Here is a 15,948-nt window from a genome sequence, read left to right as displayed (position 1 = left end):
CTATGTGTGGTGCGGTGTATGGTGGAGTGGTGTTTTAAGTGTGAGTTTAAAAATACCTAGCTAGTAAGCCTACACATTTATTCTTGCTTCTAGTTGGTATAGTAAAAAGGGGGTTAGATGTAGGAATTGGAACCTCAATGTGGTCAAAAACCTAACTATCTCGTCGACATGTTTCAAGGTGTCCCCTACACCTTTTCTTCAGGACAACATGAGGACCAACCTCATGTTTGCCACTCGGATTGAGAACCTGTAATGTGGTTTACAAATGGAAAAGACACACCTATTGTGTGCATCTAACTTGTCTACATACGGTTAAGGATGAATCCGTAGTATCTGTATTAGGGAAAAGATAATATCATTAGTACATGATGCCTGCCCACGGGGGCAGGCCAAATCCCATTTGCAATAGTTGTTCCTCATGGACTGTGCCTAGAAAGTGAAATACTACATTTAGTGCATATTACGGTGTTTCTAAAAAGAAGGTGAAACGGTGAATGATCCTCCATTCACAACTGTGCATAGTATATCTGTTCAGAGGGTTGAAAAAATACACATATATATCACTATTTACACTTGTATGTACACTATGAGCACACTCAGTCTGGAAGCACACTCACAAACAGACAAAACATGACGTTTAAACATGTAATTTTCGTCCCAAACGTGGGTATTACTGCAGTTGGTAGACGTACTTAGTTTTGAGCTGTGCTATGCCCCATGGTCCGCCTGGGTGGAGGGTCCTGTATACCCTGTGGGTTGTGAGTGTGCTTCCAGACTGAGTGTGCTCATAGTGTACATACAAGTGTAAATAGTGATATATATGTGTATTTTTTCAACCCTCTGAACAGATATACTATGCACAGTTGTGAATGGAGGATCACCCACCGTTTCACCTTCTTTTTAGGAACACCGTAATATGCACTAAATGTAATATTTCACTTCCTAGGCACAGTTCATGAGGAACAACTATTGCAAATGGGATTTGGCCTGCCCCTGTGGGCAGGCACCATGTACTAATGATATTATCTTTTCCCTAATACAGATACTACGGATTCATCCTTAACCGTATGTATACAAGTTAGATACACACAATAGGTGTGTCTTTTCCATTTGTAAACCACATTAAAGGTTCTCAATCGGAGTGGCAAACATGAGGCTGGTCCTCATGTTGTCCTGAGAAAAGGTGTAGGGGACACCTTAAAACATGTCGACGAGATAGTTAGGTTTTTGACCACATTGAGGTTCCAATTCCTACATCTAACCCCCTTTTTGCTATACCAACTAGAAGCAAGAATAAATGTGTAGGCTTACTAGCTAGGTATTTTTAAACTCACACTTAAAACACCACTCCACCATACACCGCACCACACATAGTTTCACAAAAAGTGCTCCTACGTATCCTTCGCAAGTCGCAGCACGCCCCAAGCAGTAGATGCTTGGGAAGCCCCAATGATGAAGCATGTCACCTAAGGGCAACCTCTGGTGAGTGAGGGGACTAAAGAAAAGAATTTTCTTTTGCAAATAGGTACGTCCAATTGGTAAGACCTGCTCCTTGCCTTTCTGACAAGCTAGGTTCTCACGATCCATGGAGTATGGATTATAGTATGGTAATATAGGCATGGTCAGCACCTCGGTAATGTTTTCAATAATTTAGAATCTACATGTATAAGCGTGCTCAATGTAAACACTGTGCCACCTAACCAGTGTTACCCTGTATAGGAAAAGATCTTCCATATACACTAGGAATCAAAAAACTAAAGTACAGAGCACAGCATCTGGTCATTTTTCAACTGACCCTGTTGTCAGTTCAATTTAATCATAGACACAGCACCAAAAACAAACACAATGGACAGGGTGATATAGTCCTAATACAAGTGTAATTATGTAGAAACTCTTGATATTGTTGATGTGAAGTTGTATCGTAGATGCAGACAGCCGATACGTGTTTCGTCGTGTAGATTACTTTTTCAAGGCTCAAACTTTAAACTTTAACAATCACGTATGAACTCCAGAATCCCCCGTTTGGTTTGGGGAGTTGAAAACAGAAATAGCTAAGGTCCCAATTTCAAACTCGAATCTTGAGTGTAAGAACGTTACTTTTGGACACTTGCAATTCTTGTAATCGTTATGATAAACAAGACTAAGTCTGACTTGCAGAACATGAGCGTGAACAGTCATATATAAATGAAGAACTGGTGTGCTTGTTGTGTAAAACGTAGCCTCAAGCCAGAATATAAAAGTATAATTGTAGGTCGTCCAAAGTCACGGCTCAGGTAACCCATAATGTGCAAAGCGCCTCACTATGTATGGAGAGGTCATACTTTTATATTCTTGCTTGGCTTGCTAAGATTTCTCGCTTATACACTCGTGGGTCTACCTACTCATTAACATACCCCCTCAAGTCCAGGCGGGGGAAACGGATCGGCTTAGCGCTGGGGGCAGCCATTCAGAATATTCTCTTACACTGGGGCACTTCGCAGACTCCCACCCACACTGGATGGCTCTCCAGGCTATGGCACAGCCTAGGTATGGAAAAGATCTCGCTTATACTTGCCAGCCAGGGCATTTCCTTCAGGGACTTATGGCTCCCTTGTCTATCTCTGCCTGCAAAAGACTTTTGGGAATTGACCTGCCCTAAATATCTCCACCTCCTAAGACTATCAGAGACAGACAACCAGTCCTAACCGAATCACCTAGTAGCAATGAACGGTTGTGGTAATCTTTGCTTGTTTAAAGATACAAAGTGAGTGGGGGGAGGGGAGGGTGGTTTGGGGATGAGATATGTTTGGCAAGATATTGCTTAACCAGACGTGTTGCTTTGATAAGCGACCCCTAGAGTTTTGAAGAGGTCAGTATTGCTAATACTGATATTATTTTCGAAAATACTAATAAAAATGATTGAACAATAAATATAGGGATCAGCTACAATTGGCAGTCACTCACTGCGTTGCTGATATTTATTTAGAGCTTCTCTTTCTCCCACATCATCCATCCTGGTCGGGAACCTTTCCCAAGAAGAGGGCCCAGATATACAAATCGAGAAGAAAATTTAGTTATCCTAGCTTCCATTACCAATTCAGAAGAATTGGCTTAGAGTTAGTGTAATTTTATGTTTCCAGTCCTGCTGCTTTGTGGAGGGCGGGTGGGCGGGGCTGCTTGGCTCTCCGAGCAGGGCAGAGGCAGAGTAGTTTGCCCACTCCTAAGTGCCCACTGACTGTTTGGTCAGCCCTTTCGGGCCACCCAAAACAGTCATGCGTACTCCCCTATTCTCCATGCAGGCTGCATTATAGTCTGCAAGGAGAACATTCCAGCCCCTGGCTGGGCACAGGGACATGGTGTTTAGACCAATCACAACGCTGCATTGCAGCATTGTGATTGGCTTAGGGGAGGGAGGCTGGCTGCCTGCTCCCTGTTCCAGTTGGAGGCAGGAGCACATAAGACGCAGGACCCGGCCTCGAGGTAAGTTTACAAAAATAAATTCCGATCCCCCCTCCCGTGCGACTTGACGGACCCTCCACCTCCGCGTCCACCCCCCCCCCTTCACCCACCCACCCACCCACGAGCTATGCCGGCAGCGGCTGAGAGTAAAAGCTTTTTACAGCCAGTTCTTAAACTAGAACATTCAACAAAAGATAAGGTATTTACTAGGGAATGTGGATTTCGGCCCAGTTAGCATGAAGTCCACAAATTACGAAAAAGAGTGGGATAGGTGCAATTTATCGCACCTGATGGTGCATGAATATTGAGAATGATTTTGCCAGGTCAAATCCTGCTCGTTGCGTGTGAATTACTAGAACATACTTTTAAAAAAACATGACTAACAATGTGTCTCATTGAACACAGAGTTTTCAAAACGAATTCTTAAAAGTATGCAGAAGGGTTGCAAACTGGTGAAACAGATTTACAATGGAGAGAGAGAACCCATTAATGTGTTATGATAATAATGTGAAAAGTATAATATATTGGTTGATTTCTAGCAAAATATGATCTGAAAAGATTGCTCAATTAAAATGTGATTTGCTATGTTTTTCTCAAAATGTGAATCTAAAACTGCAAAGAGAAACTGTTTGTTTTTTAATGAAATATGATTAGACTATGCTTATGAAAGTAGTGAAATGATAGATGGATTCGATTTTTATGTGTTTACGTTTTCATCAAGTAGTTAACATGTTTTTTGTTTTTTTCATGTAGGCCTCAAAATTGTATTATATCTCTCCATTGTAGGCTTTAAAGAAATGTATTTTGTCTTACATTATTTCCCTCGTAAAATAATAAAATGCTGACATCATTGTTTGTCTACAAGCTGTATCACTGAAGTTTCATTCTTACAGTGTGAATATCCTCTCTCTATGAATAAATGTGTCAACTTTGTTGTAAGCTAACTCCGAAACGAGCACGTAGACATGTAAAGTTGCAAGTGTACTTCCTATTTCCGAGGTGAAATTAAATAATGTACATTCTTAGAAAACTGAAGAACAGAGAACAAAGGTATTACGTATAGGTTCCGGACGATTTGGGCTGAAGAAATGATTATTCCATGATCACACCACGGATCTCAACCAATAGAATCAAATAAAACCGTGCAAGAAGCTACATTTGGGGGCTGGAATTGTGAACATTTCGAGGTATAAAATCTTCGAGGGAAAATATATGTGTAGCTATTTCCTTGCAATTCGTGGGCGTGACATGCTGTTGGTCCACACTCTGACTATCCTGAACTGAAATCTCCCAAATTCACCTGCACTTCCTTGGTTGGGGATGATGAGCAGCTAAAACTTTCACCTGATGGGGTTCATTATCCCAGACTATTGCACGCTGTGCACTAGTCCACCTTTGCGTCTCAGGCCTGATAATCTACAACTAAATGTTGGTTCGTATTAGTTCTAAAATTGCATACTGAATTTGCAATGCGTGTCTCTCTCTTCTCATGCCAGTTATTTGATTTATGATGTATTTTGCTTTAAACTGTGATTATATTGTGATTTTACCTGTATTCAATTGACAAACCATGTACTAAAGGTTTTAATGTATTATTGTGTATTGACCATTCATATTTTGAAGATTAGATAAAAGTGCCTTGATAACTATACTGAGTTTGTTTTTAATTATTGATGATATTCATTGACGTTATTGATTATTGTTGTTAGTTAGGCATTTCTTCATTGCAGGTCCTCATGAAGGAACAACTACCGTCTTTAATTATCTTAGTCCCTAATAGCTCTTACAAAGATCTACTGGAGGACCTGATGATTTGTGAGAGGACACGGCTGGACTGGGTATGCAAACCAGCCCTGGCAATTAACTCGAACCAGCCTGGAAGGAGCGGGGTGCTGGTGGAAGCACTGCTGCTGGTAACTGCTGCTATTTTTGTTACAGAGGGCTGAAATTGCAGCACGGCTGCAAAATTGCCCCCCACGGGTCCAAAACCGGCCGCCACCCTTCCAGCTCACCGGGAAAACGCCTGGTGCCCGCTACGGCCAGTCCGGCCCTGTGAGTGGATGTAGAGTTTCTATGGGCCCAAACTCTGTTATTGTGAAATATATTACTGAGTTTAGAGTTTATGGTGTGGTGGGTAACCTATGTCTGTGCCCACAATTTTATATTGCTTTCGCTGGATCACACCTAATAGATTCCAATCCCCATGGTGCTGAATTTCAGCTGGTGCAATACATTTCGGCTATACCTCCAGGGCACTAGCAACTTTGCCCTGAAATTTAATTTCCCATCCCATAATGCAGCAAATTTAGCTGGAGGAAGAAAATGTTGGACAACTCACAAGCAATGTACAAATATCATCACACTAAACGAAACCTCACGCTAGAATACCCGATTTGCTGTCATCAGCATTTCTGTGCCAGCTGGAGTCATCAAAGCATCATCTGTCTCTCCCACGCCCTCCCCAAACGCTCACTCTTTAAATATGCACAGTATTTAAATTATGCATCGGTTATTAGATGAAAGTGTTGCTTCTTCTGTCTAAACGCTTTAACATATTATGGAGACATTACAGAAAAGCTATTCTATATTCAGCAGAGTAACCCAGCTAAGGCGGACTTGCATAAACTTATTAAAATCAAGTAATACCGTAATTTGAAAATGCAATATATACTTTGTCATGCAATATATATTTCTCAATGCAATTTCTTACTGTATGAAAATATAAATGTGGATTTTCTACTTAATAGCTATAGTATTTCAATAAATCAGCAAGTAATTACAGATATGTGGTAAAGCGATCTCTCCATAGTTAACCATTCGAAGATTAATGCAATCAGCATATTGTATTTTAGCATTTATATTACGCGACCTACTACTGTGAATGATTATGTGCTTAAGGCGGTTGGGTAAAAGGCCACCATATTAGTTTTGCATGAACTGAGTAGCTTGATTTTATAGCGTGACCTGCATGGGAAGCGGTGAGTGCCATGCCAGAGGTGCGGAGAGCTGAACTAGTCCTGTGGCAAACTTGTAGCTGCACATAGGCAGGAATAGTGACACTTGCAGATCCATAGCATCTACACATTGTCTTCCCGATGCCCGAGCAGGTCAAATGCTTAGGAATAACATGATCTTTACAACTCTCTGGAACTAAACATGCTTGTGGAGCATTCTCTTAGTTCACAAGTAACATGTTCAAGATCTTTTCTGTCTTCAGTAAAACAAGTGCAGCAGATACAGGACTTACACAAAGAAGAAGTGATGGGCAAAATAAGGGCCTAGCTAGATCTCAGCATCCTTCTTTGGGAACAGATTCAAACCTTGAACGAAGGAAGGTCGATCCACTGCCAATCATGGACCGCATGCAAAGCAAAGACCTGAAGGAGATTCCATAATCAATTAATCAAACAAACAGCATTTGTAAAGCGCGACACTGTCACCCTTAAAGGTATCTGGATGCTGTGTCTCTGTTGAAGAGCCAGGTCTTGAGTCCCTTTTTGAAGTCTGACTGCGAGGAGTCTGAACGGAGCAGGAGGGAAACATTCTCTGTCTTGGTAGCAATGTAGGTCAAGGAGCGGCCACCTCGGCAGCTGCCATGGATGCGGGGGTGTGCAAGGGCAAGTGAAGAGGAGTGCATGTTTCTAGCGGGTTGGTGGAAGTACAGTCTGGGGTGGAGGTGGGCGGGTCCTAGGTCGTGGAGGGCTTTGTAGGTGTGCGTGAGGATCTTGAACTGCCATCTCTTCTAGATGGGGAGCCACTAGCGGTCTCTCAGAGGGGGGGGGGGGAGTTAGTTTGGGAGGCCCAGGATGAGTCTGGCTGCAGCATTCTGCATGGTCTGGAGTCTTCTGAGGAGCTGGGTGAAGATGCTGGCATAAAGGGCATTGCCGTAGTCTAGGCGGCAGGTGACGAGGGCTTGAGTGACAGTCAAAGTAGAGCTTTAAAGTCTGGAGTGAGTTGGTTCTGCATGCTCAAGTGTGGAAGCTGCATGGGAGGAGGAGGAGGTTGAGAGAGGTCTTAAGGTATAGCGTGATGGCATAATCTAGGTGCAACACAACCAAGCCAATGGTGGTCGGTGGAGCAAAGGTGGGGAAAGCTGTATTTGGAAGCACGCAGTTTACAGTTTGCATGGTGTAAAACTTGCCTTGATCACTTGATTTTCTGTGGCACAAGGGAGAAGTTGAAGTCCATAATCACTTCCAGACTCCTCAGTTCCATCAGTAGGGAAGATGGATGTATGAATTCCTGAGGGTTGTGGGTTAATACTTGGTCCACGTTCCACAGATGAAAACCTCAGTTTTCGAGTAAAGTTTGATGCTGCTGTCTAGCGTTCAATGATCCGCTGCTTGGATAAATTGGCTGATACAGTTCATGTCAGAGGGATTTTTCAACTTTAGGATGGCTTGCATGTCGCCAGCACAGTTGTAGCAGATAAGGTTGAGTGATATGATGACGTGCAGGTGAGAGTTTATGTATGCGTTGACAAGGATAAGAGCACAAAGTGAATCTTGTTGAATGCCAGCAACAGAGGCGAATGGTCCTGAAAAGAAAGGAGGAAGGGAATTAATGTAGGACCACTCAGCAAGGCAAGTAGAAATCCAATCCAGGATGGTACCTTGAATTCCAGTGTCACTTAGTCCCTTAAGTAAGGTGGAGGTCATGAATCTCATTAAAGGTAGAAGAAATGTCCAACAGCAGAATGATGACAACACGTTATTATCAACAGTATTTCAGAGGTGACCCCGGTGCAGGTCAAGGTAGATTCTGGACATCTGCCACAAATGAAATTCCACGTGGTGGTCAGAGAGGAAGCTGTGTCCCTGAAGAAGGTGCATCTTTCACTGAGTTTGTCCAGCAAGGGTCATTGGAGAGAAAACTGAAGGTGCAAGGACTGCAGAATTGAGGCCTTGTTTCTTGAGGGTAGCATCAATTTTTAAGGATTTATAGTTGCTACAAAACAAACCTGACATCAGGGAGCATTTGATGGTTTATTTGACAGAGAGAGATCAGCTGAGGAGCATGTTATTTAACTATTGCATTGCACACTAATTGCCAATGGCCATCATAAGGTGCCTTATACTATTGGTAAATGCGAAACAACAGTTGATGGACAGAATGCAGAACAATGTCATATATTCACCCCAGTACAGAGATCTGGGCCTAAATCCATCGTTTTTTTGCACTCCACACCACCCCAGTTCAGACATGGCCATATGCAAATCAGCCTTGACCCTGTGCCTCATGGGAACAGTCCAACCCGAACTGCCAAGCCATGTCTTTCCTGGACCGGAATCAAGCATCCTAGGACCGGTTTCTGGCTATCAGCCGTCTTCAGCCAGGATAGCTTGACTCCAGTGGTGTGGAGAGCATGGGACTCACGTCTGAGCATACCCATCCGACTCGGGGTGACAAATGCAAAACAACAGTTAAAGGACAGAATGCAGAACAATGTCATACATTCACCCCAGTACAGAGATCTGGGCCTAAATCCATCGTTGTTTGCACTCCACACCACCCCAGTTCAGACATGGCCATATGCAAATCAGCCTTGACCCTGTGCCTCAGTTCGGGGTGGACTGTTCCCATGAGGCACAGGGTCAGACTGATTTGCATATAGCCATGGCTGAACTGGGGTGGCAGAGTGGGCTAAAGAACGGTGATGGATTAAACCCAGATCTTTTGACTGGGTGTGAGTGTTTGATTGGTTCGGATGCTCCGTCCATCACCACCCCCTTTTGTACCGCTTTTGGCTGCCATAAGTGTGGCAGAGTATGCTCAGATGTGAGTCCCTTGCTCACTTTGCCACTGGATTCAAGCAAGCCGGGCTGAAGACGGCTGTAATGCCAGAAACCGGTCCTCGGAAGCTTGTTTCCGGTCCAGGGAAGGCATGGCTTGGCAGTTCGGGCTGGACTGTTCCCATGAGGCACAGGGTCAGACTGATTTGCATATAGCCATGTCTGAACTGGGGTGGCAGAGTGGGCTAAAGAACGGTGATGGATTAAACCAAGATCTTTTGACTGGGTGTGAGTGTTTGATTGGTTCGGATGCTCCGTCCATCACCACTCCCTTTTGTACCGCTTTTATACTATTGGTAGTCAGCAGGCTTAATGACATCAGTCTGCAGTGCTGGTCGAATTGATGAGTCTCTAGTGTTAAGAATGCAGAGGAGCGGTCCTAACCAACCCTCTTTTGCTACGGACATAATTAGAGATTGCAGCAGTGGGACCAGGGAAATCCCTAGTGCTTGCAACAAGGGCTTCCTAGCTTGATCTCTCTATTAAATATAGCAATATAAACCAAAGGTGTGCCGATATCCACAGTCACATGGAGAATTATTCATTTGTGTCATACATCTGGGTAATGGCCTTGGTTTTCTGTTGAGCATGGAGGAGACTATTCTCTCTGGATGCTCTGCAGCTCTCTGAAGAATGGAGATCGGGAGGTTCCGCCAATGCTCCACATCTGCATTTAAATCTAGCGCAATTTCGCTTCAAGAAGTGACTGCTAACACTTTCAGTTAACATCCCTATGTATCTGAAGCAATCTGGGCTCCAGCTCAGCGTACATTCTACCATCAGCCAGAGTTCCAGCTGTGAGGGGATACAGAGCTGATCTGACCCAAATGAAATCAGAGTCCCCACCAAATGTCTGTATTATGTCTTGTAGTATGGGAGCAGTACTGTCACATTACACAGCAAACAAAAATATATGATAATCCCAGTTAGCCATCTAGGAGAAGTCCTTCACCAGTGCTTTACATCACATCCAACAAGCTAGAGGCCCCAATGAAAGTGCAAGGAGTAGTGGTGACACGGGGCAGCCCCACATTATGTCGCGTCCCAACGAGCAGGTGCTCAATAAAATACCCATTCCTGTTGACCCTATGCAAGGAATTTTTAAAAATAAGATCAATGCAAACCAAGAAGTTCAGGCCAAACACCATTTTCTTTAATATGGCTAGCATGAAGAGCAATTATGTGGAGTCTAACACCTTTTCGGCGCTGAAGAATAGTACAACTGACAACTCTCCTTCCCTTCTATCATACTTCATTAACCGCAGTTAATCCCGCTGCGCGCTGCGATTTGAAAAAACCCGCGTTACATGACGAACTCAGCTTGTCATCAGCGTAGGGCACGTTACGCTCATGACGAGCTGAGCTCGTCATGAGCGCTGAAGGGGTTAAATAATACAGAATCTTAAGGTTAAGCTTGGTTTATCTCCAAGGTCTAAAACTAGACCAGTCAGGGTAAATCAGTTTGTGCATGACCCTATACATTCTGTTGACCAATACCTTCTCCAGTACACAATCTTCAGCTATTAGCATTGATCTTGGCCTATATGATGAGCAAAGGTCTCATTTGTTTCTCTGGCTTCAGTATCATTTCTCTTGCTGCAAACTGTGAACCTGATTAAATGATGCCTGCAGCTTTTACCTCTTTGTACACACTGAAAAGATGGCACACTAATTTATTGGAATGTCTTACACAGCTCTATCAGTAAACCACTTGGCCATGGAACCTTACAATTTTGGAATAGCAAGATTGCCTCTGCAACCTCCTCCTCTCAAGCTGTCCCTCTTGCTCCTTCGTCTCTTCTCTTGAGAGCACTGGCAGAACATCTACACATCTCTATATCTGTCACACTGAATTCAAATCTGGTTTTATGAAAGGAATTATAATATTTGGGAAACACCTGGCGAGTATTATTGTTCCCAACCAGGAGTTCACCCCCTTGATTTCTCAGTTCTTACACCCACCGCTCTCCAGTTCTCTGTCACTTAATGATCACGAGAAGGTTCTCTGTCTTATTGTCCACATCGAACCACAACTTATACTTAAACTGTGTGCATGCATGTAAACCTTTTGTGGACAACTACAGTACACTATCAAAGTATCACTTATGGCCTTCAGGATGCCACCTTTTGCCTTATAAGCCACTGATAATGTCAAAAGTATGCCTACATATATTGACTTGATGCCTAATGTTTTTTAGTATGATATTGTAATTTGTAAACTCAAAAATAAAGTTAATAACATTTTTGTTTAAAATATCAGTTATGGCAAGTTTAGAGAAAAAAATAATCTTTTTTTAAGCAAAACTCATGCTGGCAGAACCATGATTCTGGTCAGCAGTACTGAAAATACCAGCTGCCCAGAGCAAAACATGGCATAAAGATTAATTTAGTCAAACTCCCCATTCTCTTAAGGTCTCTCTGACCCACTTGTGACTTGGGCTCAAAACTAAATCAACCGAAACCTTCCCAGTGTTCTTGCAATTCTGAATCTTCTGCTTGTCCCTCAATAAACAGCGCCATGAAGCTCTTGAAATAGGTTCATCCTACAAAGACACCTATGCACCTCTGAAGTTAAGGTACCAGCTCAACTGTGGAGTATACGCTCTTCAGAGGGTTTGCGTTCATTTAAGTATTAACAACCAGTCGATCTTAACTTCCCCCACCTCCAACTGTATTTTTCCAAGGTATATCAACATAAGCCCGCTTACCTATTTTCTTGTTTTTCTCCTCGCCGCGGTTGTGTGCAATAATGGGGGAGTAGATAAAGGGGCTCTTTGCTGACATGCTCTGACAGAGCAGGCTTTTCACCTTCTGTGGTCTTAGGCTGATGGGCAGATTCAAAAGCTTCACAGACCTGACAATTCGAAAAAGAAGATGGATTGGTAAAAATTGTATTTTAAATATTTTATTAATTTTCAGGTCGGTTTACATTGTTTCATGGATTTAAAGCACATTCTTCTCAGCAAGCATAATACGTCAGCAGTAGTTCGCGATTTTCCAGGAATGCAAGGTAGTTTTAAGGACACGTTTTTCATGAATACGTGCTAATAAAAAATGTTGAATTCAGCTTGAAAGAATACATTAATCACTTCCCTTGCTGCGAATTCCTTTGCGTTGACTACCAAAGAGAAACAAAAGGCTGAAAGTCGTGCAATTTTCGGTGTAAAGAGTGGTATTCACAGCTAAACACTGCTCTAACGACCACAATGGAAGTTTTTTAAATACACTTTTATTACAGACCCCAAAACACATCCTTTATTAACACAATCTCCAGTGCTAGATGTACTTAACAGAATTAAAGATCAATTTACCCAGGCAAAGAATCACCTTTCCTCAACTCAGTGTCCCATCTCCAAATCCCACATCAAAGTTGCCCTCCTGAAATGTTTGTGGCTTCTAATGCAACCTCCCTAGTTGCCCTCATCTGTGAGCTGTCCTTTTGATGCTAATACACTCACAGACACTTGTTTCTACTCATTCTCCACATCAGTAACCTACCACTATGAAACAATATCTTCCACCTCGATAAGCAAAAAATAAAATAGTGGTGGGGAATGGGTTGCCTTCATTCACAAGGAATCCATGAAATACCAACTATTTAACTCAATAAATTACTTGTTACAATGCTTCACTGTGAAGATAAAGCAAATAAACCGCAAGCTGGACATCATATAATGTCCACTTGGCAGAAGAAGGTTTACTTGATGATAGTATTATCACCTCGTCAGATTGTCCATTTTATGGTTACTTAATCCACTGTGAAAAGCACAGATATAACCACATATCTCTTCCAATCCTTCTAATCAGACAACGACCAACAACACGGCACCTTCTCTACACACACTATGGGCTCTACTCTGGACAAGATTTTGATATAGAAGCAGCTCATATAAATCTCTAATTTCCTTAGATCACTTCTTTATCCCTTGCAAAATTCAGAATTTAACACATTCTCTCCATGGTAAGCCGGAGATGGAAATGGTAAATCCCAAAACCCTCAAATACACTGACAACAAGCACTGCCAAAGCTAATGAGTCTGACTTTAATGTGCTAGGTTAATTAAGTCCTATATCTGTGCAACCAGTCTTTTTGATGGCACCGAAGCTTGCACTGCTGGTGCTGTGCAACAACACAAGCCGGGGAAATAAAAAAACATAGGACAAGACCTAAGGAGGTAGGCTGCACAGCAGAGACACTGCACAAACAGTCTGTGTGCATTTGTTCTCACCTTTGTTTGCATTCATTAGCAGAGTAAATGCAGACAATGTTTGTTTTAATTTTCGATGGTGCACATGGGACAGTCACAAACAACACCCCACTCCCACTGGTCAAAAGTGGGTCTCTCTCACCCAACATCAATAGAGAAAGGTAATCTGAAAGAGGTTTTTGCCTTACTCAGGAAGGCAGCAACAATAAACAGAGGTTGTCTGGGAGCAGGTGATGAACATTTGGGAGCGCCTGAGTATACTCTAAACAGATTACTGCAGCTGACACCGGAAGTAAAAGAAGGGATGTAGAGACCAAGTCAAGTGCAGATGACTGCATCACACTTAGCTGTGTTGTGAGTTTAGCTTCTCCTGTGCACAGGGAATCTGTCGAATGAAGAACAGAACGCTGAGGCTGATGAAAGAAGGTGCCCTATGCATATCACCATGTTTTGCTGCATCTGATCCAAGCTAAGGAGGCAGATGATGCAACCACGGTAGGCATCTTACTGTGGGTAGTGAGGACAGGGCATGAAGTGGTTTGAAGAAGAAGATATTCGAGAAGAGGAGAGTTGAGGTCAGGCATTTCTGGTGACTGCAAGGACAGTCTTCACTCTTGGCTGTGCAGGACATTCTGGGACTGATATTTAATCAGCAAATAAAGGGAGCTAAATTAAAATTGTGTAAGTGAGAGACCGATCTTAATAGGGGTGACACAAAAGAGGAGCAAAACAAACTGTAAGGATTACTCATGAGAAACTCTTAGTGAGACGCCGCTTACTGAACAACTAGAGTGTGCGTGCTTTTAAGAATTTGTACTTAAATGGGAATAATGTAGAGTATCAGGGACAAACATTGCGAAACAACACTGACAAGGGGAAGGCGGGTTTGGAGACTGGTCGGTGGCATCTGCGACAAAGTTAGACCCTTGACAGAAAGCAGCCCTTGGTTACAAAACTATTCATAATACTACGCGAGAGCACGAATCAGAGTTTGGCAACACTGTATGGAGTAGCTCACGCTGAACTCACAATGCTTCACTCACTCTTTGCATCCTTTCAACTTTATTGCATTTCCCCTACTCGACTCCCCTTTTCTGTTTATCACCACCCGCTTGACCGCGCTCCTCTGACTACCAGGGATCTCTTCCATTGGCGTCTGGACTCCAGAAGTGCACCCAGGTACTTCAGAGGATTCATCATTGCCTCCCTGTGGAGTCCACTGGTGACTGCTACTGCGATTACTACTCAATCCCACTTACCGATAGATTGGTGGAACTTCTGCAGCACTTAAAAATACTTTCTATCTACTCAATCTAGACACTTATCACTTAAGAATGTTTAACCGACTCATGGGAGGGAGAAGAAGGGGAGATGGGTTCTTTTTTATTGTTGTTGTATGGTTTGCCAATAGCAATAACTTTACTGCCGGATTGTATTCTGATAATCAAGGGGCATGTTGGCTTGTTTGTGGACTCTTGTCTTGAAAACCAATAAAAGAAATCTAAACCTAAAAATACTTGCTATCTAAGGGCCGGCTATGGGACAACAGGAAATCTTTCCTTCAATATAATGTCACCACCCCCAAGGACACCAGTCTCCGCCCACTGCCATATGAAGATGGATCTTCTCTCCTCCCTGGCCCTCTTCGGCCCTCTTACAATTCTACTCTCTAGTGTTCTTCTTGCTTGTAAAGGTAGATTTGGCTGCATGCAGGGGTTGGGTTTTCAACAGTTCCTTGATTAGATTAACCATTGTTTAATGGTATTTGGGATCGTCAAGAGGTAAGAAATATTTGTATTATTGTCTCATCAAATATAAGATATTCCTGAAAAAATGTGTCATGTGTTAGGCTTGGATAAATTAGCTTAAGTGTGTATGACTTGTACTCCTGAAGCTTTGCTCTTAATTAAGTATTGGGCCACACTACTAACAGCTCTAATAGGTACTGCTGAGCAACATATGTTCTCTGATGCTCACTGCAAAATGTAAGCCCTGCTTCAGTAGCAGCAGTAGCAGTACTACTGTGAGATTTTTCAGTGACTCTTCAGGATTGGGTCCCATAAAAGCAGTCCATACGTCTGCAACATTCCCCAAAGATCTGACCTGCAACAGCTCTCCTCTTTAATTTGTAGACTACTTTGTTTAAAAGAATGAACGGCTATCGGGCAGATAGGCTCGAAACAGCAGCGTACAAGCGCTGCAGCAGACCAGAGCCTCCAGTGGTACCTGGGCATCAGTTTCCTGGGCCATGAAACTTCATAGAAGCTTCCCTACTGCCCAAGAGAAGACAAGAAAGAATTCCACTCTCATTCTTTGAGCAGGCAATTGAGCATGTGAGTCCAGCAATACCTAAAAACAAAGAACGGTGATGTGTTGCAAGCTCTTTAGTATGTCTTGTAGAATGGCTTCTTTATTAATCCCCACCTGTGGAGGGATTGCTTCTTGATTACAGGGCTTCAACCCCAGAGAAGTGTTTATGTGTTTGCAATGTCTGAAGAAAGTATAGAAAT

General features: G+C 42.9%; 1 protein-coding gene across 1 annotated transcript in view; it reads right to left on the bottom strand.

Moving 5' to 3' along the window:
- Positions 1–15,948, bottom strand: part of TRAPPC9 (trafficking protein particle complex subunit 9) — a 2,424,721-nt gene that overhangs the window by 1,910,292 nt on the left and 498,481 nt on the right. The window contains exon 11 of the mRNA XM_078686702.1: positions 11,939–12,084. Coding sequence (XP_078542828.1) covers positions 11,939–12,084 — 146 coding nt within the window. The remainder of the gene's footprint in view (positions 1–11,938; positions 12,085–15,948) is intronic.

The sequence above is a fragment of the Lissotriton helveticus genome, chromosome 4_1 (assembly GCF_964261635.1).
Source record: "Lissotriton helveticus chromosome 4_1, aLisHel1.1, whole genome shotgun sequence".
Classification (NCBI taxonomy): domain Eukaryota; kingdom Metazoa; phylum Chordata; class Amphibia; order Caudata; family Salamandridae; genus Lissotriton; species Lissotriton helveticus.
Note: the sequence above shows the minus strand (reverse complement) of the source record. Positions and strands in the feature narration are given on the sequence as shown.